This window comes from Podarcis filfolensis (assembly GCF_964270895.1).
Source record: "Podarcis filfolensis genome assembly, chromosome: 5".
NCBI classification, from domain to species: Eukaryota; Metazoa; Chordata; class Lepidosauria; order Squamata; family Lacertidae; genus Podarcis; species Podarcis filfolensis.
In genome coordinates this window covers 7,224,692-7,240,798 of record NC_139608.1, presented here as the reverse complement: position 1 = coordinate 7,240,798, position 16,107 = coordinate 7,224,692, and the positions used below count along the sequence as shown (strand labels likewise).

General features: G+C 48.1%; 1 protein-coding gene across 4 annotated transcripts in view; it reads right to left on the bottom strand.

The window, feature by feature from the left end:
- The window catches only part of FAM131A (family with sequence similarity 131 member A), a 58,043-nt gene extending 42,877 nt beyond the window's left edge, over window positions 1–15,166 (bottom strand). The window contains exon 1 of one of the 4 annotated variants that reach the window (XM_083612945.1): window positions 14,827–15,166. In XM_083612945.1, coding sequence (XP_083469071.1) covers window positions 14,827–15,063 — 237 coding nt within the window. In that variant the 5' untranslated portion in view covers window positions 15,064–15,166. Of the gene's footprint in view, window positions 1–13,918; window positions 14,266–14,826 lie in introns of those variants that run through there. The other 3 variants (XM_083612946.1, XM_083612949.1, XM_083612948.1) reach the window with 3 other exon arrangements.
- Between the last annotated feature and the right edge of the window lie 941 nt (window positions 15,167–16,107).

The following is a 16,107-nucleotide window of genomic DNA, read 5'->3' as shown; positions in this document are numbered from 1 at the left end:
GTCTTCGGGGACTGCTAAAGGAGCTTGTCGGGAGATGTGTAGAGAGTCGCAGAGTATAAAGCCAAGGGAAAGTGTCTGCCAGCCTGCCTCTCCTAAGCAAGCAAAAGGAACAGGATACACACATCCACACCTCCCGCCTCTGAGCGCTGCCAGGTTTTCCCCTGGGCACCCATGCCACACACTCTCTCTCTCTCCAGGAGAATCAGGTGGTGGTGTTCTCCTCCAAACGATAGCCCTCCGTTTTCAGAAAATGTGGACTTCTGGCAATCTGATGCTGAGGGTAAATGACAGGAGTTGCAGGTGCCTAGCGTACCCTTTCTGGCAAGGTCTCAAAGACAGCCTGGTTGGCAGCTGGCGAAGAAAGTCAGAGTGACCGCTGAGTCAGTCCAGCCCTGTGATTCACAAAAGTGGTACCTGCAACAAAATGTTGCAGTGGAGAGGGCTGCTGTTCAGGATCCCGGCTATTCCATTCTATCTGTGCCCGTCCCCCTCCGTGAAAACAACAGTCCCTGAATACAGCAAAATATACGGCTAAAAGACCCAAGTGGATATGTGTGCGCCACACTCCCCATGGAGAAACAGAGGCTAGGATTTGTTGCCCCCAGATTGTCTAGAATTCTGTAGCAGTCAGCATTCATGGGAACAGTGCATGCATCCCATAACAAAAATGCTTAGGTAGCTGCTGGGCTGCAGCTCGTTCCACTAATAATAATTGTTTCATGGCTCTCACTCCAGCTGCCTGTTGGGTCCACCTGTTATCGCAAGCCTGAGAGCAAGGCTCTGGCCAGTCTTAGCCATTGCATGCCAGCTCTCCTGCAGATCCCTGCATGCAGCAGGAGGATCTGTGACTCTCCACGGGGCTGCGTGTGCCTGCTTCTGCCACAGTCCCAATGCAGAAACGACTTCTTCCTGCCCATCTAGCTGAGGTTTATTGCGCTTCCAGTTCATTGTGCGATCCCTGCTCCTCTTTAATGCAAGGTTGGCGGGGGTTGTTGTTTTTCTGCAGATTCCACACAAAGTCTGTTGCCATCATCAAGATGCCAGTCATATTCCCCCTCCCCTATTTAATTCATTTTCTCCCCAGGGAAAATGCAAGAATTTAAAGAATAGCTATGTTTCGCCATTGACCTGTTTGCAATATTTTAACAACAATATTCAGCCCCCATCTGGAAACATCCTTAGAATCCTCTGGGCCCCTTCAATAAGAATTGAAATTAATGCCACAAAAGTTACTCACTCGAAATACCTTTACCAGCGTATACTTGCCCACACGTACCTATTTATACTTGAGATAGCATAGTGGGGTTTTTTTAGTGCTATGAATAGTATTTTTCAGCGTGTAGAAGGCTGTTTTAAAAGGCGATTGTTGCTTGTGGTGTGTATACACCTGCCACTCCTGCCTCTAGGCAGTTTCCATATTGTTTGAAAACCCCGCAAAGCACTTTCGACCAGAAGTGACCTCAGGGCAAAATAAGTTGTGTGTGCGAAAGTCTGCACTCCTTCCCCACCCCACCCACATGAAAAAGAAACCTCTCTCAAATCACTTCAAACTTTCAAGCTCTGTTAAAAATGAAAGTAAAGTCCTGTCCATAAGATATAATTCTAAATACCCAATGAGGGCAAAGGTGGATTTCGGGGAGAATGATGGGCTCACCCTCACTGGGCACTGAGCCAAGAGGGGTGTCGAAGAGGATACTTGAATCGACATTGCATAAATTAACATATTGCTTGCGTATGGTGTACTGTATATGAAACTTAGCAAGAATGCACCACTGGACAAGTTACTGTAGTTATACGTTGTCCTTATATTTACATGAACACCAACAAAAATTATCTGGAAATGCAACAATGATATAGAATGGAAGGTGTGAGGAGGAGGGGGGTGCAGAATTTTGGCATCAGACAGGGTGCCTCCAAAATGTGAAAGCCCAAAGTCTGCCACTGATGAGGGCAATGCCTTTATTAGGCCAACCCAGAATAATGTGCAAACCTTTCAGGTCCACGGGTCTCTTCATCAGGCCAGAGCAAAGCTGGGGGGGAGGGGAGTTGGCTTGGGGTCTGCCTCTGGTCAGAGCCTTTAGCTGGGATGTGGGAGCAGGTTGCAGACATTGAAAAGGGGCTCTGTGAGGTTCTATGCACCTAACACTGCCACGGAGTAGGAAAGGAACATATAATACTTTATTTTTTATTTTTTCAAACATGAGGGTATGTTTTCCTTTTCCCCTCTGCTGCAGTGTTAGGTGCAATGAGACCTGCATAGCACCTCACGGATCCTCCTTTCAATGTCTGCTGCTGGCTCCTCCTTGCTGCGTCTTAAGCCTCTGACCAGCCACCGGCTCCGAGGCATCACCAGCTCTTTTCCTCTGCCCTTCCTCTTACTCTGTGCAGCAGCATCAAGCCTGATGAAGAGTTCTGGAGAACCCGAAGGCTTGCGCACTTCCTCTGTGACATTCCGGCTGGCCTAATAAAAGGCATTGCCATTGTCTGGATTTTTAAATTCACAAACTACAGTCTGTCTCCAGCCTGTCTGCTGATGTACATGATCTACTACAGAATTACGTGGTACAGCTCTTGATGGATTGTATCCCTTCAGCCTCCAGGGAGATGGAACAAATGCTTGAATATGAACATTTACACACACACACACAAATGTTGTTGTCTTTTTAAAGGATCACTATGCATGCAAAAGTAGTCAAAGGGAACGTTCAAAGCTAGCTTTTTTTTCTTGCCTTGCTGATTTTGAGAGAAGGGACGTGGCTCAGTGACAGAGCAGCTGTTATGCATGAAGAAGATCTCTGGTTCAGTTTCCAGCATCTCTAAGTAGGCCTGAGAAAAGCCTCTTCCTGAAACCCTGGAGAGATGCTGCCGGTCTGTGTAAGCAATACTGAGCTACATGGACCAGTGGTCTGATTTGGTATAAGGCAACTTCCTACATTCCTATACTTTGGTAGGAAGTGTGATCAATGAGCATAATCATTCTCTCTCTCTCTCTCTCTCTCTCTCTCTCTCTCTCACACACACACACACACACACACACACACACACAAACATCCATTTGCATCCTGAAGTGGTACAGTCTAACCCCCAATAATACATCATGCAAGGGTCTTCACAGTGTTGCTCAGCTCCTAAGCAAGGGATAGTGGAAACCAGTTCCCTTCCGGTCAATAAAACTTACAAGTGAAATTCAGCCCAAATCACATAGATACTGTTTCGTGCTCATGGTTAACTAAGCAGAGAGATGTTCCCATGTGGTTTCGGTTCCTGGGATATGCGAAAAGCATACTGCTGAGATAATGCATGAATGAACGCAGGCCAAAGAACTTCTTGCAATATAGCATGCAAACTATGGAACATGCAAAGCAGCCTTAAATATCTACTGACTATAAATGGGGCAAGGTTCCTGCAAAAGGCAGCATTTGCTGTGCATCGTCACTGTCGTGGGAAAGGGGGGCTCGTCCCTCTGGCTCAGGGATTCTATGGAAACTAAGGCTAGGTACACATTAGAGGCTTAAAAGGTCATTTGCTGCGAAGTCATTTCCCACACTCCAGAACGAGAGCAGGGACGTTACCAGTTTGGTTTTTCCTACACCTACAAACCCCAAACAACTATTCACGAAGCAGTCATCTGCACATGTGCAATGGCTTTCTCAAGTGTATACACCTCAGCTGAACCCATACCTTCCAACATTTCTCTGATGAAAATAGGGACATTCTATCATTATCATCATCAACATCACCATCATCATTTTACTATTTATACTCCATTCATCTGACTGGGTTTCTCGAGTCACTCGAACAGCTTACAATATACATAAAAATATAATAAAACATCAAACATTTAAAAACTTCCCTATACATGGCTGCCTTCAGATGCCTCGGGGGTCATATAACTCCATACCCTCCAACATTTATCCAATGAAAATAGGGACATCATAAGGAAAACAGGAACATTCTGGGATCAATTCAGAAACTGGGATGGCTTCTGTAAATCCGGGACTGTCCCTGGAAAATAGGGGGATCTTTGAACAGTGAAATGAGTGTAGCTTATGATTCAAACCAGTTGGAAGCTGGTTTGAGTGGGAAAAGCATCAAACAGCATTTCTCAAGAAACTACGAGCCAGTTCTGCATTGTGGGGAATGCGGATTCTACAGCCAGCAGTATTGGGAGTGCACTGGTCCCAGAGTGGATGGTTATGTGCACACAGACTGAAACAGACTTTGTGTCAGTGGGAAGGGAAGAGATGGAGAGAGAGAGAGAGAGAGAGGTGCAGAAAAGGAGGAAGGAAGGATGTGCGAATCTAGCCAGGATTTCCTTCCAAGAAGAGACTGCATCCGGCAGCGTGAGTCTCCCTTCCATGAAAGGGACACTGCGTTCCTAATAGGCGAGCCATTAATTTCCGAGCGTGCTGCCATCATGCCAGGGGGTGGGGGGTGCCAGCAGCTTCCGCAGAAATAGCACAGATTCTCTCCCTCCCACTTTGAGACATTAAACACACACACAAATCAAAGAATGTGTGTCAAAGTTTTTTTAACCAGAGACTCAGCATCAATCGAGAGCGGGGGCAGCAATCACCGGTCCCGGAGCTGCCGTCAGCACTGGCAAGGACAGGAGGCAAAGATTTCTGATGAACAATGAGAAGGACAGTCCGGAGGGCCGGGTCCTGCTGAAACTGCAGCAGTGCCAAAAAACAGGGGTGTCAATGTGACCTTTCTCTGCCAGAAATAGATGAGACACAAAATGGGGAGGGTACCCTGAGCTAGCAAAGAGGAGTGAAAACGCTTGCCCTGCCCAGAGTCCAGAAAGGAGCATAAGGCAGGAAGAGAGGAAGCTGCCTTATATTGAGTCAGATCATTGGTACATCCAGTTCAGTACTATCTACACCATGGTTAGGCAAACTAAGGCTTGGGGGCCGGATCCGGCCCAATCGCCTTCTATATCCAGCCTGTGGACGGTCCGGGAATCAGTGTGTTTTTACATAAGTAGAATGTGTCCTTTTATTTAAAATGCATCTCTGGGTTATTTGCGGGGCATAGGAATTCATTCATTCCCCCCCCCAAAATACAGTCCGGCCCCCCACAAGGTCTGAGGGACAGTGTACCGGCCCCCTGCTGAAAAAGTTTGCTGACCCCTGACTACACTGACCAGCAGCTGCTCTCCAGGGCTCCAGGCAGGACACTGCCAATTCTACCTGGAAATGATAGAGATTGCATTTCAATGGCGCAGATTAATAATAATAAAAAAAGACTTGTGCTGCAGTCTATTAACTTCTGATTGGCCAGGGCTGCAACCCCTGGCATGCTCAACCCCTTTTGAATGCAGGGAAACTAACTTCCCAGTAACACAGCAGAAGGCCGCATTGTTTTTTTAAAAAAACAACAACCAACCCTACCCTGGTTAATGAGGCAGCAGATTAAAATGAGTACTTATGGGCACGTATAGGAAAATGCAGAAGGCAAAAAGCATCTTTAAAGAGTCATGTCTCATTCTCTTACATCCAGAAAGGATGTGCTCCTGCTAAGACAACACATATCACACACAACATTAAAAAAAAGGTATGCTTTCTGCTTCAGAACTATTGTTTTTACTTGTACACACATTTATTCAAATGTGCCTGGGAAATCAATCAGCTGAAACTCTTGCAACAAACCAAGATTTCTTTAGTAGTATGAAAGCCTGGTAGCCCCAGCAAAGACCTCCAGCTTCAAGCCTCGAAAATGGGTTCAATTAAAGAAGCACTGAATCCCCTTGAAACTATGTCCTGTCCTCTCTGTGACCCAGTCCATAAGTTATAGGAGTAGTGTGGGAGTTGTTGCCTGCTGTGTCCTCCTGACTCATGGAGCTCCAGCAAAGGCTGGCAAGAACTCCCTGAGTGGGTGGCAGAATGATCTGGTTCCTTCCTACTCTTGTATTGCCCTGTTGGCCACATCATTTGGCTGACCCACACCGTTCCTCTGCACCCACAGCATTGGAGCTGCTGGAGAGCAGACCACAGGCAACTGATGGCAGGCTACCCCATTCCAAGAGGAATGCATCCATCAGGCCTCAGAGAGCACCAAACAGGAATGGAAGGGAATTAAAAGGTTATTCACATTGAAAGGACAGGGTGGGTGATTTACCCTTCCTCCATTCTGTCCCCTGAAAGCCTTGCTTAAACCCAGGTTAGTGATGCTGGGGACCTTATGACATCCCAGCTCCTTCCAAGCCTGGATTGTGTGGGGAACTCCCACGCTGTGATTCCTTCCCATACCAGCTGCATCCCTTCCAGAATCCAAGAGCACACTAGCATAGAAAGGATCTATGCCAATATAGTTCCCTCCAGTTGTTGTTGGCCTCCAACTCCCATCAGCCCCAGCCAGCAGGCCAATAGGATGATGGGAGCTTAAGTCCAAGAGCATTTGCAGGGCATCACTTTGGCTATCCCCAATCTGCATCCTGGGCCCTTCCCACATGGCCTGGGTGCCTGATAGTACCTTTATGGAATAACCATGCTGGTTGTGGCTGATGGAACCTGTGGGTCCAAAATATCTTAGATGGAACCTTAGAATCATAGACTTGGAAGGGACCACAAGGTTCCAACCCCCTGCAATACAGGAATCTTTTGCCCAACGTGGGGCTCAAACCCCCAACCTTGAGATCTCATGCTCTACCAACTGAACTAGAGGGCACCAGGTCACTATAATGAACAGCTTCCCATCAGCACAAAGGCATGGGAAGAGACCAGACCCACTCCTGAGCAAAACGGTTGGGTTTCAGCTAAACAGATTCAGGGACAAAAGCTATGTCTGAACACCCTCATGCTGATACTCTGGCAGGCTGGGGAAATGAGAGACTGAGCAGAAAGTCTTGGCAAAAGGAGAGAAAGTCAGCAGAACTGGTCCCTCTGTTTCACAGGAGATGCTGAAAAAAATCAATGGGAAGCAAGAATGTGCATTTTCCTGTACCCTCTGTGGAAAGGAAAGGTTACACAGGATGTTTACTCTGTGCAAAGGGGAGACTGTATATTGCTCCAGTGTGGGATTTTGCTGCATGTTTGCAGAGGGTTTTCTTTCTGGTGCCATCACGCCAAGGACTCCTCTTGCCAGGGAGGAGACAGAAAAACACACCCACCCACTGACCAAAGAAGTCAATAATTTATCACAAGATGCAACAAGTGAAGCTGAAATAAAGGAGGAGAACTTCAACGCACACAATGCCCATAAAAAACAAAACGGTGCCCTGTGCCACTGATTGCTAAGGAACAGGATTCCTAACACCTCTGCAGGGACACACTGCTGTGAGCGAAAGTGAAAAGGATTCTGAAGTGGCAGAATGGGCTGTTATGACTCCCCCACAACTAAGGGGTTGAGCAACTTCCCCACAATTGTAGGGTTCAGCAGCACGCAAGGGGGAATTAAAGGGGCTGCCGGTGAGGCCTTTGCAGAGTGGCTTTTAATACAGCACCTGCAAAGGGGAGGGTTTTGATGGTCTCCCAAAGCAGTAGGAGTCAAAGGATACACAAAGGGTAGGAAACCCCCACTGGGCAGAAAGGGAATGGTCTGCTGTGTGCTCCTCATACCCCTCCCTCATCCCTTCTTTCTCAGTCTCTCTGCTCCACACAAGTTCTTGCCCTATGTCTCCATTCCATCACGGATCGGCTTCTGCTAAAACCTAGGCGATTTGCCTCGCTGTCTGTTGTGGGTGGAACTCATATAGTTAAGGACGTAATGAGTTATGTCATTAACCTCAGTGCATTTGAAGGGAAGGGAAACCATGTAATTATTTATGAAATGTTTGTGGGATAAAAAAGTCAGCTAATAATGTTTTGCATTCCTGACCTCGGGCAGACCTGTGATTTGCTGCAATTTCTGCTCCTGTTTCCAACTGAATTCTCCAACGTTCCTAGCTACTGATTTTTCTGAATTCTTCCTAAATATTTGCAGGTCACTTCCAGATCGCCTGTTTATTGAGGTGATATTGATTGCCTGACTTGTCTGCAGGGAAATGAGACAACACTGGCTACTTATTGAGCATTCATTCTGATTTGTTTCCTGGGAGGCTGGACAACACTGGAATAAGCAGGTGTTATCCCACAGTTGTCAGTGCATCTTCCCTGCACTTTAACTTATCACAAAAAGTCAAATTTTGTTTGTTGCACAAGAGTTCCAAATCAACCTGAATTTGCCAGTAATTGACTCCCATCCAAAAACAGAGGCAGTGCCCACCAAACACAGGTTTTTGTACTACTTGACACTAAGTTGTATGAGTGAACAACAAGATCTCCATCTAAAGAATGACCAGTTGACTCTTAGATGACTGGTATGTGTGTCTCATGGAACTCCCTAACTGCCTGGGTTAGTGTTGAGCTATGAATGCCCTGCTTCCCCTGTTTGAAAGTGAGGGAAAGAAGGAAAACAAACGGTGTGTTTTAAGCCAGCTGGCAAGAAGCAGCCTTATGGGGGCTGTGAGAGTGTGCTGCTGCTTTTGGGAATTGCTGTTGCTTGTCCACCTGCACGTTCTGCACAAACTGAAAAACTAGCTTATCGAATGGTGGGACCAATTGGCTTGGCTCCCCCTGAGACATTTTCACTGTCCTTTCTCCAAAGAAGGGGTACATTGAGGAAGCGATAACTTTGGCAGCCAGATGAAGCGTATCAAGAGAGATGGGTTACAAGCAGAAGATCCCTGGTTCGTTCCCTGACATTTTGAAACAGGACTGAGAAAGACTCCTGCCTGCATCTGTAGAGAGCTGCTGCCAGACAGAGCAGAGAATACTAGGCTAGATGGATACCTGACCTGGTATAAGGTTGCTGCTTCCTATTGCAAGGGAGAATGGAGCTGAGTGGTAGATATATGCTTCACATGCAGAAGGTCTCAGGTTCAATCCTTGGTATCGCCTGTCCAAGAGGATATCAGGAAGTAGACCCCCATGGTCTGATTCAGGATGAGGCATTAGCTTCATAAGTCAACAGCCTCCATTCACCACTCAAATTAGCTTTTCTATAAAGCTCAATGTTGGCCAGGACCCTAAGGAAATCACCAGCTCACAACAAGAAGCCGAAATTCATCACGAGAGAACTGGTAATGGGTTTTTTTGTTCAGTTCTTTTTTCCTAAATAAAAATCCAAGGGGAAAAACAATGTTTCTTTTCTTTCTTTAAAGAAACAAATAATTCCACCCACAGCAAAATGCCAATAGCTTCTGGGCTGTGAAATGTGCGCAGGAGGTTCTCCCTCATATCCACCCACCTTTCTGGTGAGCTTAGCATGGTTTCTACATCCCATCCATCTGCCTTGAAGCTCCTACACTAAAATACTCACACTACAGATGGGCTAGGCAGATGGACCCACAGGCTACGTGGATCCTCCTCCTCCGCTCCCTCTTTTGGCAGTTCAAAGCCCTGGTCAAAAACAATGAAGAAACTAGTTTGTTTTTCAAAACTATTAAGCAAGTTTCTAGGTCTCATGGTGGCAAAGATACGTAAATTCAAACATGGATTGGTCAGCATTGCTGGTGCTTTTTGCTGCATTGGACCATTTCACTGGATATCTTCATTCCAGTTTGAGGTGCTAGTGGTGACTGCTTCATTTTCTCACGGTCTGGGATTCCATTTTCCCAGCAAATCTAAACAAAGGATTCTGGAAATATTGTGAGGAAAGATTCTGGTTTGGGATGTGCCAAGCATTTCTTATGCTTCAATCTTACGGAGGAAATCCAGTTGCATTTACTATAGCAAGAGGGCTAGGAGACATCATATAATCCTATGTTTACTCCCAGTTAAGTCCCACTGACTTCAGTGATTCTCACTCCTGGGTGGCACCTTGGTTACAGAATACCTTCCCCTCTTAGGTCAGCCTGGCATCAAGGAAGCATTTTTACATCAAGGCCAGCGCTGGTTATTTCTTATTTTGAGGGTGTTATTTTGTAATTATTGCATTAAATACGTTACATGCCCTTCCCCAAGATGAAGTGGCATAGGGCATGTGATATATATTTTTAGATAAATAAATAAAGTGTGCAAATGCATTTACCAGGAAGCAAGCCCCATTGAACTTAGTAGATTTTACTTCTGTTGAAACATGCATAGGATTACATTGTGAGCTGAGAAATCAAGAAGTCCCCATTTCAAATCTTGCCTTTGCCTTCCGCTCAATAGGTTGCCTTTGTCAACCTCCTCCTCACTTCTGCTTCAGTCACTACTGCATCCTGTCTGATCCATAAGATGGGGATAATAATACCAGCTACCTTGTGCAGTGAAAGCTGGACCATAACGAAGGCTGATCGCCGAAGAATTGATGCTTTTGAATTATGGTGCTGGAAGAGACTCTTGAGAGTCCCATGGACTGCAAGAAGATCAAACCTATCCATTTTGAAGGAAATCAGCCTTGAGTGCTCACTGGAAGGACAGGTCCTGAAGCTGAGGCTCCAATACTTTGGCCACCTCATGAGAAGAGAAGACTCCCTGGAAAAGACCCTGATGTTGGGAAAGATGGAGGGCACAAGGAGAAGGGGACGACAGAGGACGAGATGGTTGGACAGTGTTCTCGAAGCTACCAACATGAGTTTGACCAAACTGCAGGAGGCAGTGGAAGACAGGAGTGCCTGGCGTGCTCTGGTCCAGGGGGTCATGAAGAGTCAGACACAACTAACTAAACAACTAAACAACAACAACCTTGTGCTAATGATTTCCAAGTGCTTGCAATATTCTATGGCCCATTTAAATTCTGAGTATTATCGTGGAAGGTGTATAGGTCTGTCTAGCCCTAAGTGATTTTGCTTGAAAGTAAGTCCCCTTGAAACCAACAGTACTTATTCTCAAATTAACATTGTTAGGATCGGGGTTGGGTGAGCAAAGCCTACTCTTGTTTAGGGAACATTGAGTTTTATTAAGGGCACATATGCACAACTTTCCATGTGATAATTATACCAGCATAACAGTCGCAGCTGCCCTCAAAGAATCCTGGGACCTGTAACTGTTGCTTGGGAATTGCCGACTTATAGCAGCTTCCAGGATTTCAGAGAGAGGGAATGAGTATTAAAACCAATTTAGGACAACAGTCCTTTGCTCATTTACTAGAGACTAAGTCACACAGAAGCCAACAGGACTTACTGCCGAAAAAGCATGCTTAGAATTACACTATATGTATTCACAGTGTATATACTGTATGCCCATATAAGGGCATTCAAGAAAAGATTGAACAGGCAGGTCTAAGAGCTGACACCTGGGATAAGGTGAACTGGACTTTTTGTAAGCCCTAGGATGTAGAATCTTCCAAGGCTTGGTCCTAACAGCTGTTTTCAATGCCAGAGCTCAGTTGAACATAAACTGAGAGTGGTCAAGATTGTCCCTTGTGAAGTGCTGATCTTGGGTCAGCCACTTTCTCTCAGCCTATATGTTATATTCTCCAGAGGATAAAAAAGCCATATATACTGCCCTGAGCCCACATTGGAAGAGTAAGATACGGTCACTGACTGGTTTGAGGCAGAGGAATGGGAGGAGGAACCAGCTGGGAATACCCCAAGAGAAGAAGGCTCAGAACTCAGAAAGTGGTGGTGAGATTATAATAAGTGGTCCAAGGGAGAAAAGGAAGAAGACTAGGGAGGGAGGTGTCAGAAGCTGAACAGGTAACAGGGCTGAGTGAGAGAGGGGAGTCTCTGACAGAGAGCAGTCCAGAAGCAGAAACAGAAGCAGAAGCAGGAGAGAAGGGAGGCCAAGAGGCAGAGATGAGTCCAGCTGGTGAAGAGGCACATGTGTTTCCCTCTCCTGCTACAAGCTCCCTTTCCCCCAGTCTCCCAGAACCAGAAGAGGCATGAAAGGGGCAAGGGAGAAGTTAGCTTTGTGCAGGCATAGTCTCAGGTTGCTTGGAGAAAACCCTGGAGAGGAGGGGATTTAGGCAGTGGTGGGGAGGCGGGGACCTTCAGTCTCAGCAACTGCTTCATGTGGACAAGACCTGCCAGAGATGAGTTGCTGGGCTTATTAGGCTTGGCACTGCTGCACAGATCCTGTGTTTGCTAATAAAGAGTTTTATTACACTTTGCCCAGTGTAATTTACTGCTGGCTCACTCCTGTCAGATGCACATGTGATTAAATAATAGTGTGGGGGTTGCGGGGGGGGGGGGACTTCCAGACTGAACAGAACTACTTCCACCACACCAGCATATTAAAGACTGGCCACAGGAAGGGAGCCCAGGAGGTGTTAAATTTAAGCATGATGAGATATACAGGTAGGATCCCACTCTTCGAAGGTTGCATGTGTGTTGGCTGAGAACACAGAGATGTAGGGAACTTGCTGTTGAATGTGGTATCCAGAAGGAGGAGGAGGATTTGGGCATTTACAGCAAATGAGGGACTGTCTCACCAACCTCCACCTGCCTCCAAACAACCCCTACCTGCCTGCCTTCTTGCTTACAAACCTAGTTGTCAGCTTTCCCCTTCTCCTTAGCCTCAGTCTTGCCCTTGTAGAACTCAGCAGAGAAGGAGGATGGGGGAGAAACTAAAACTAGTGATGGCTCTGCCTGTCACCTACTGTTGGCCTCCCTGCACTTTGCCCCACCAGTCCCAAGGGCCAACCACTGCTGAGTGGGGAGCCATCAATATTAAAAAGCATAGTGCTGCCAAACAGAGGGTCTTTCTGGAGCCTTCAACCCGGGTATTAAAGGAGAAGCTCAGACAGGTGGACACATCCAAGCACATTACAGAAGCCTGGACCAGAGACAAAAATGACATCCTATTAGCCCAAACAGGCAATGCAAGCAAATGCTACAACTGATGGAGCAGACAAAGAAAGGCATTATGTTCCCAACAGTCAGTCAGCCAAACGCCTGATGAACAAGGCACGAAAACAACACCCTCCCTCCTGTTGCTTGTACCCAGCACCCGAGATATTCAGAGGGGAAATGCCTCAGGACATGGAACAGGCCTCTAAACATACTGAAGGGGGCGTCTGGACATTGGAGTCAATGTTCACATGCCCTGAAGGGGAAGTTTCCCAAAAGATGAACAGGGTATGTGTGCTTGTTATGACCATTGTCAGTTTCTGCTATTAATATCACCCACTTTCTCTAGCATACAAGGCACAAAACTGTCCACGTATTAAGACAATCCTCAGAAGCTCTGACCTGGGTCCCCCACAGTTGAAGAGATGCGCAGGTCTTGGCTGGCACCAAATTTGATATCTGTTTGGGGCCAGGTTAAAAGGCCTTTAGAGCTGCCAGTTTTGTGTGGCACTGGCATCTTTCTCTGCTGTTTGTTTTTTTAAAATACATTGTTGTTATTTTTCATAGTTCTTTCTATTTTCATTATTATATGACGTTTGATCTTTCTGTAAGCTGCTCTGTGCAGAAGAGGAGGCTATGAAGCACTCAAACTCATAATGCATACATGCTGTGCTAAGTTACAGGTCTTCTTTCTCCCCATTCCTGAAAACTTTCTTCCTACTGCTTCCTGGACTCTATCTAGCATCCCAACTCTAGACACTCTCATCCAGCCTCTCCAACCTGGTGTCCTCCAGATATTTTGGAGAACAACTTTTGGGCTGGCGGCAGCTGGCGAGTGTTGTAGTAGTCTCAAAACGTCTGGAGGGCACGAGGTCAGGGAAGATAGCCGGCAGGCATCCCATTGATTTAAAACAGAACTTTATTCCCAGGAATGAACTCAAGACTCTTGGTTGAAGCGACCTGCTGTTCACAACTAGGTGTGTGTATGGCGCGGGGGGGGGGTGTATAGCCCCTGAGAAAAGGGATTAGGAGCAAATTTCAAGCAGAAATAACGCCATATGGGATGCATTGCCCAAGGCAGCAGGCTAGCCCTCTCTGCCACTACTTCCTGGGGGTCCTGCTCGCCAGATCCACACACCGTCTCCCTAAAGCATGATTCAAGAACAGGGTCCCCTTCCCCCTGGCAGTCCTTGGCTTCCTCTGCCGAGTTGTGAAACTGACCTGCTCCCTCCACGCAACTTGCACCGAGTGTCTCTGCAAAGCCAGAGGCTCCTGCTCCAGACTGTGACCCGGACTCGGCTCAGAAGCGTCGACCGAAGCCTTTGCTTGCCTCTTCCCCCATCTTTACTGCGTCCAAGCCGGAGAAGCTGAACCGGCTGCCAGGCTTCTAACACAGGAGGCCAATCTTGGGTGTGTTTCCTCCTTCTCCTTCCTGGTTCTCGGATGCGAATTGAGATTGGGGCGAGAAGGCGGCCGGGAGGGGGGGCGGTGAGGCTGAAGGTCTGCTAAGGAGAGTGGTTCCTTGGCAACAGCAAGTCTGCCCTCGCATGCTAATTGCGCCGGGCTCCGGCCGTTGCTGTCGGCGCGGGGTGCGGGGAGAGGCGGGGGGCGGCGGGGGGAGAGAGAGAGCCGAGGAAAGGGGAGGATGTTTCCAAGCTCTGGAGGAAAAACAACCCTGAAACTGCTGGAAGGCTGCGGCGCCAAGCAACCCCCGGGAAGCCAGCGGAGCGATCATCCGCTTCGACACCTCGGCCGTGATTTCCACGCCAAGGAAGCCGAGGCGCCAGGCTCGCCCTTTCCTGAAGGCAGCATGCGAGCGGAGCCTGCCTTGCCTCAACGCACCTCCCCCCCCGCCGCACATGCACACACCCCTCTCTACCCCCTCCGGGGCGGGGGGAACAGGCTCACGCTCCCTGCTGCCCTTCTTCCAGAAAACAAACACGCTATAACGATTAAGCGATCTCTTCCGCTGCAGCCCCCGCCCCCCGCCTCACCCAATCTCTTCTCCGGGGACGATCCAGGCACCTGCATCCCCCCATACTCCGGCTGGTTCTGGCACATCGGAGGTGCAACCACACACTCCCTCCCCATTCCCCCCTGCCGCCGCCGCAAGGTAGAAGCAATCTTACCGATGGTGGTTTTGGAGCCAATACAGCCCATAATCGTCGGGGGCAATTTAGGATGGCAGTAAACCTTTGCTCCAGACCGCACACATTGCCACAGTACCTCATGGGCTGTGAGCTGGTAGGCGGGCGGTGGGCTGGAGAAGCGACTTCTCTCTTTTTTCCCCCCCGTTGGCTGGTGGGGTTGATCTGGCAACACAGAGAAGAGGGGAGATTAGGTGGAGGGAGGAAGCGCGCGCGCATACAGACACACACACACACACACGATCTCCAGGAACCGCTCTGGCTCTCTCTGTCTCCTCCTCCTCCTCAGTTTCTGCCCCCTCGAGAAGCTGGCGTCTCAGGGACACTGGGGCTGAGCCGCTTGCACGTTCGACTACGTCACTGCTGCTGGCGGAGAATCGAGAGCGAGCGAGCGAGCTGCTAGCAGACAGGCAGCTAGCTTCAGCACCAAGAACAGCGCTCTGGCTTCAGCACCCTGGACAGCAGCAAAGCTGGCTTCTAGGCGGGCGCCGCCGATTTCAGCACCTTGGCCAGCGCCGCCAGAACTAGAACCTGGAACCAAGGGTCTGCTGAATTGCTGGGCGGGCCGAAGAAGCTAACCGATTTTGCTTAGGTGGCGGATCAATGGCTTGCTGTGCCAGGTTTGCCATCTGTAATTTGCAGGTGCTAATGCTCCTGGGTCCTGCACGTAGGTTGGGGAGACTTAAATCCCTGCTCTCACATCACCTACGCCAGCTCTCCCATCCCCACCCAAGTTTCACAAGCAAGATGGGTTCGTGATGCCTGAAAAAGAAGATGCAACAGGCATGGCAACCCCTCTCTCCTGCTGCTTGTCATGCACAAGCACACACACAAGGCAAGACCCCTTCTCCCAATCTTATGGCAAGTATCCTTTTCTGCTGGAAACTCTTCCGTCCCCCTCTCATGTGGCCACGGGGCTCCTTTTATAATCTTTGTTCCTAATAATATGTGATGTGGTTGCTGCTCAGCCAAAGGGCATTGTGGGCATTGTGTGGAATGGTGCAAAGCATCTGTTCTAAGGAGGCTGTTTACTATATACAGCAATGACGCCAGTTGGCAGACTCTGGTTCAAAGACACATCTCTCCATTCACACTAACACAGCACATGGTACCCCAAAAAGGAAAGGTGTCATGGAATGCCCAAAGCTTCAACTCATCAACATGTATTGGGGGGATGACACTTTGTAAGAAGTCATGTGTTTGAGCACACTTGGCAAAATATTTTAAAAGTCCCGTACTAGATTTCTAAAGCCTCATGGCCTG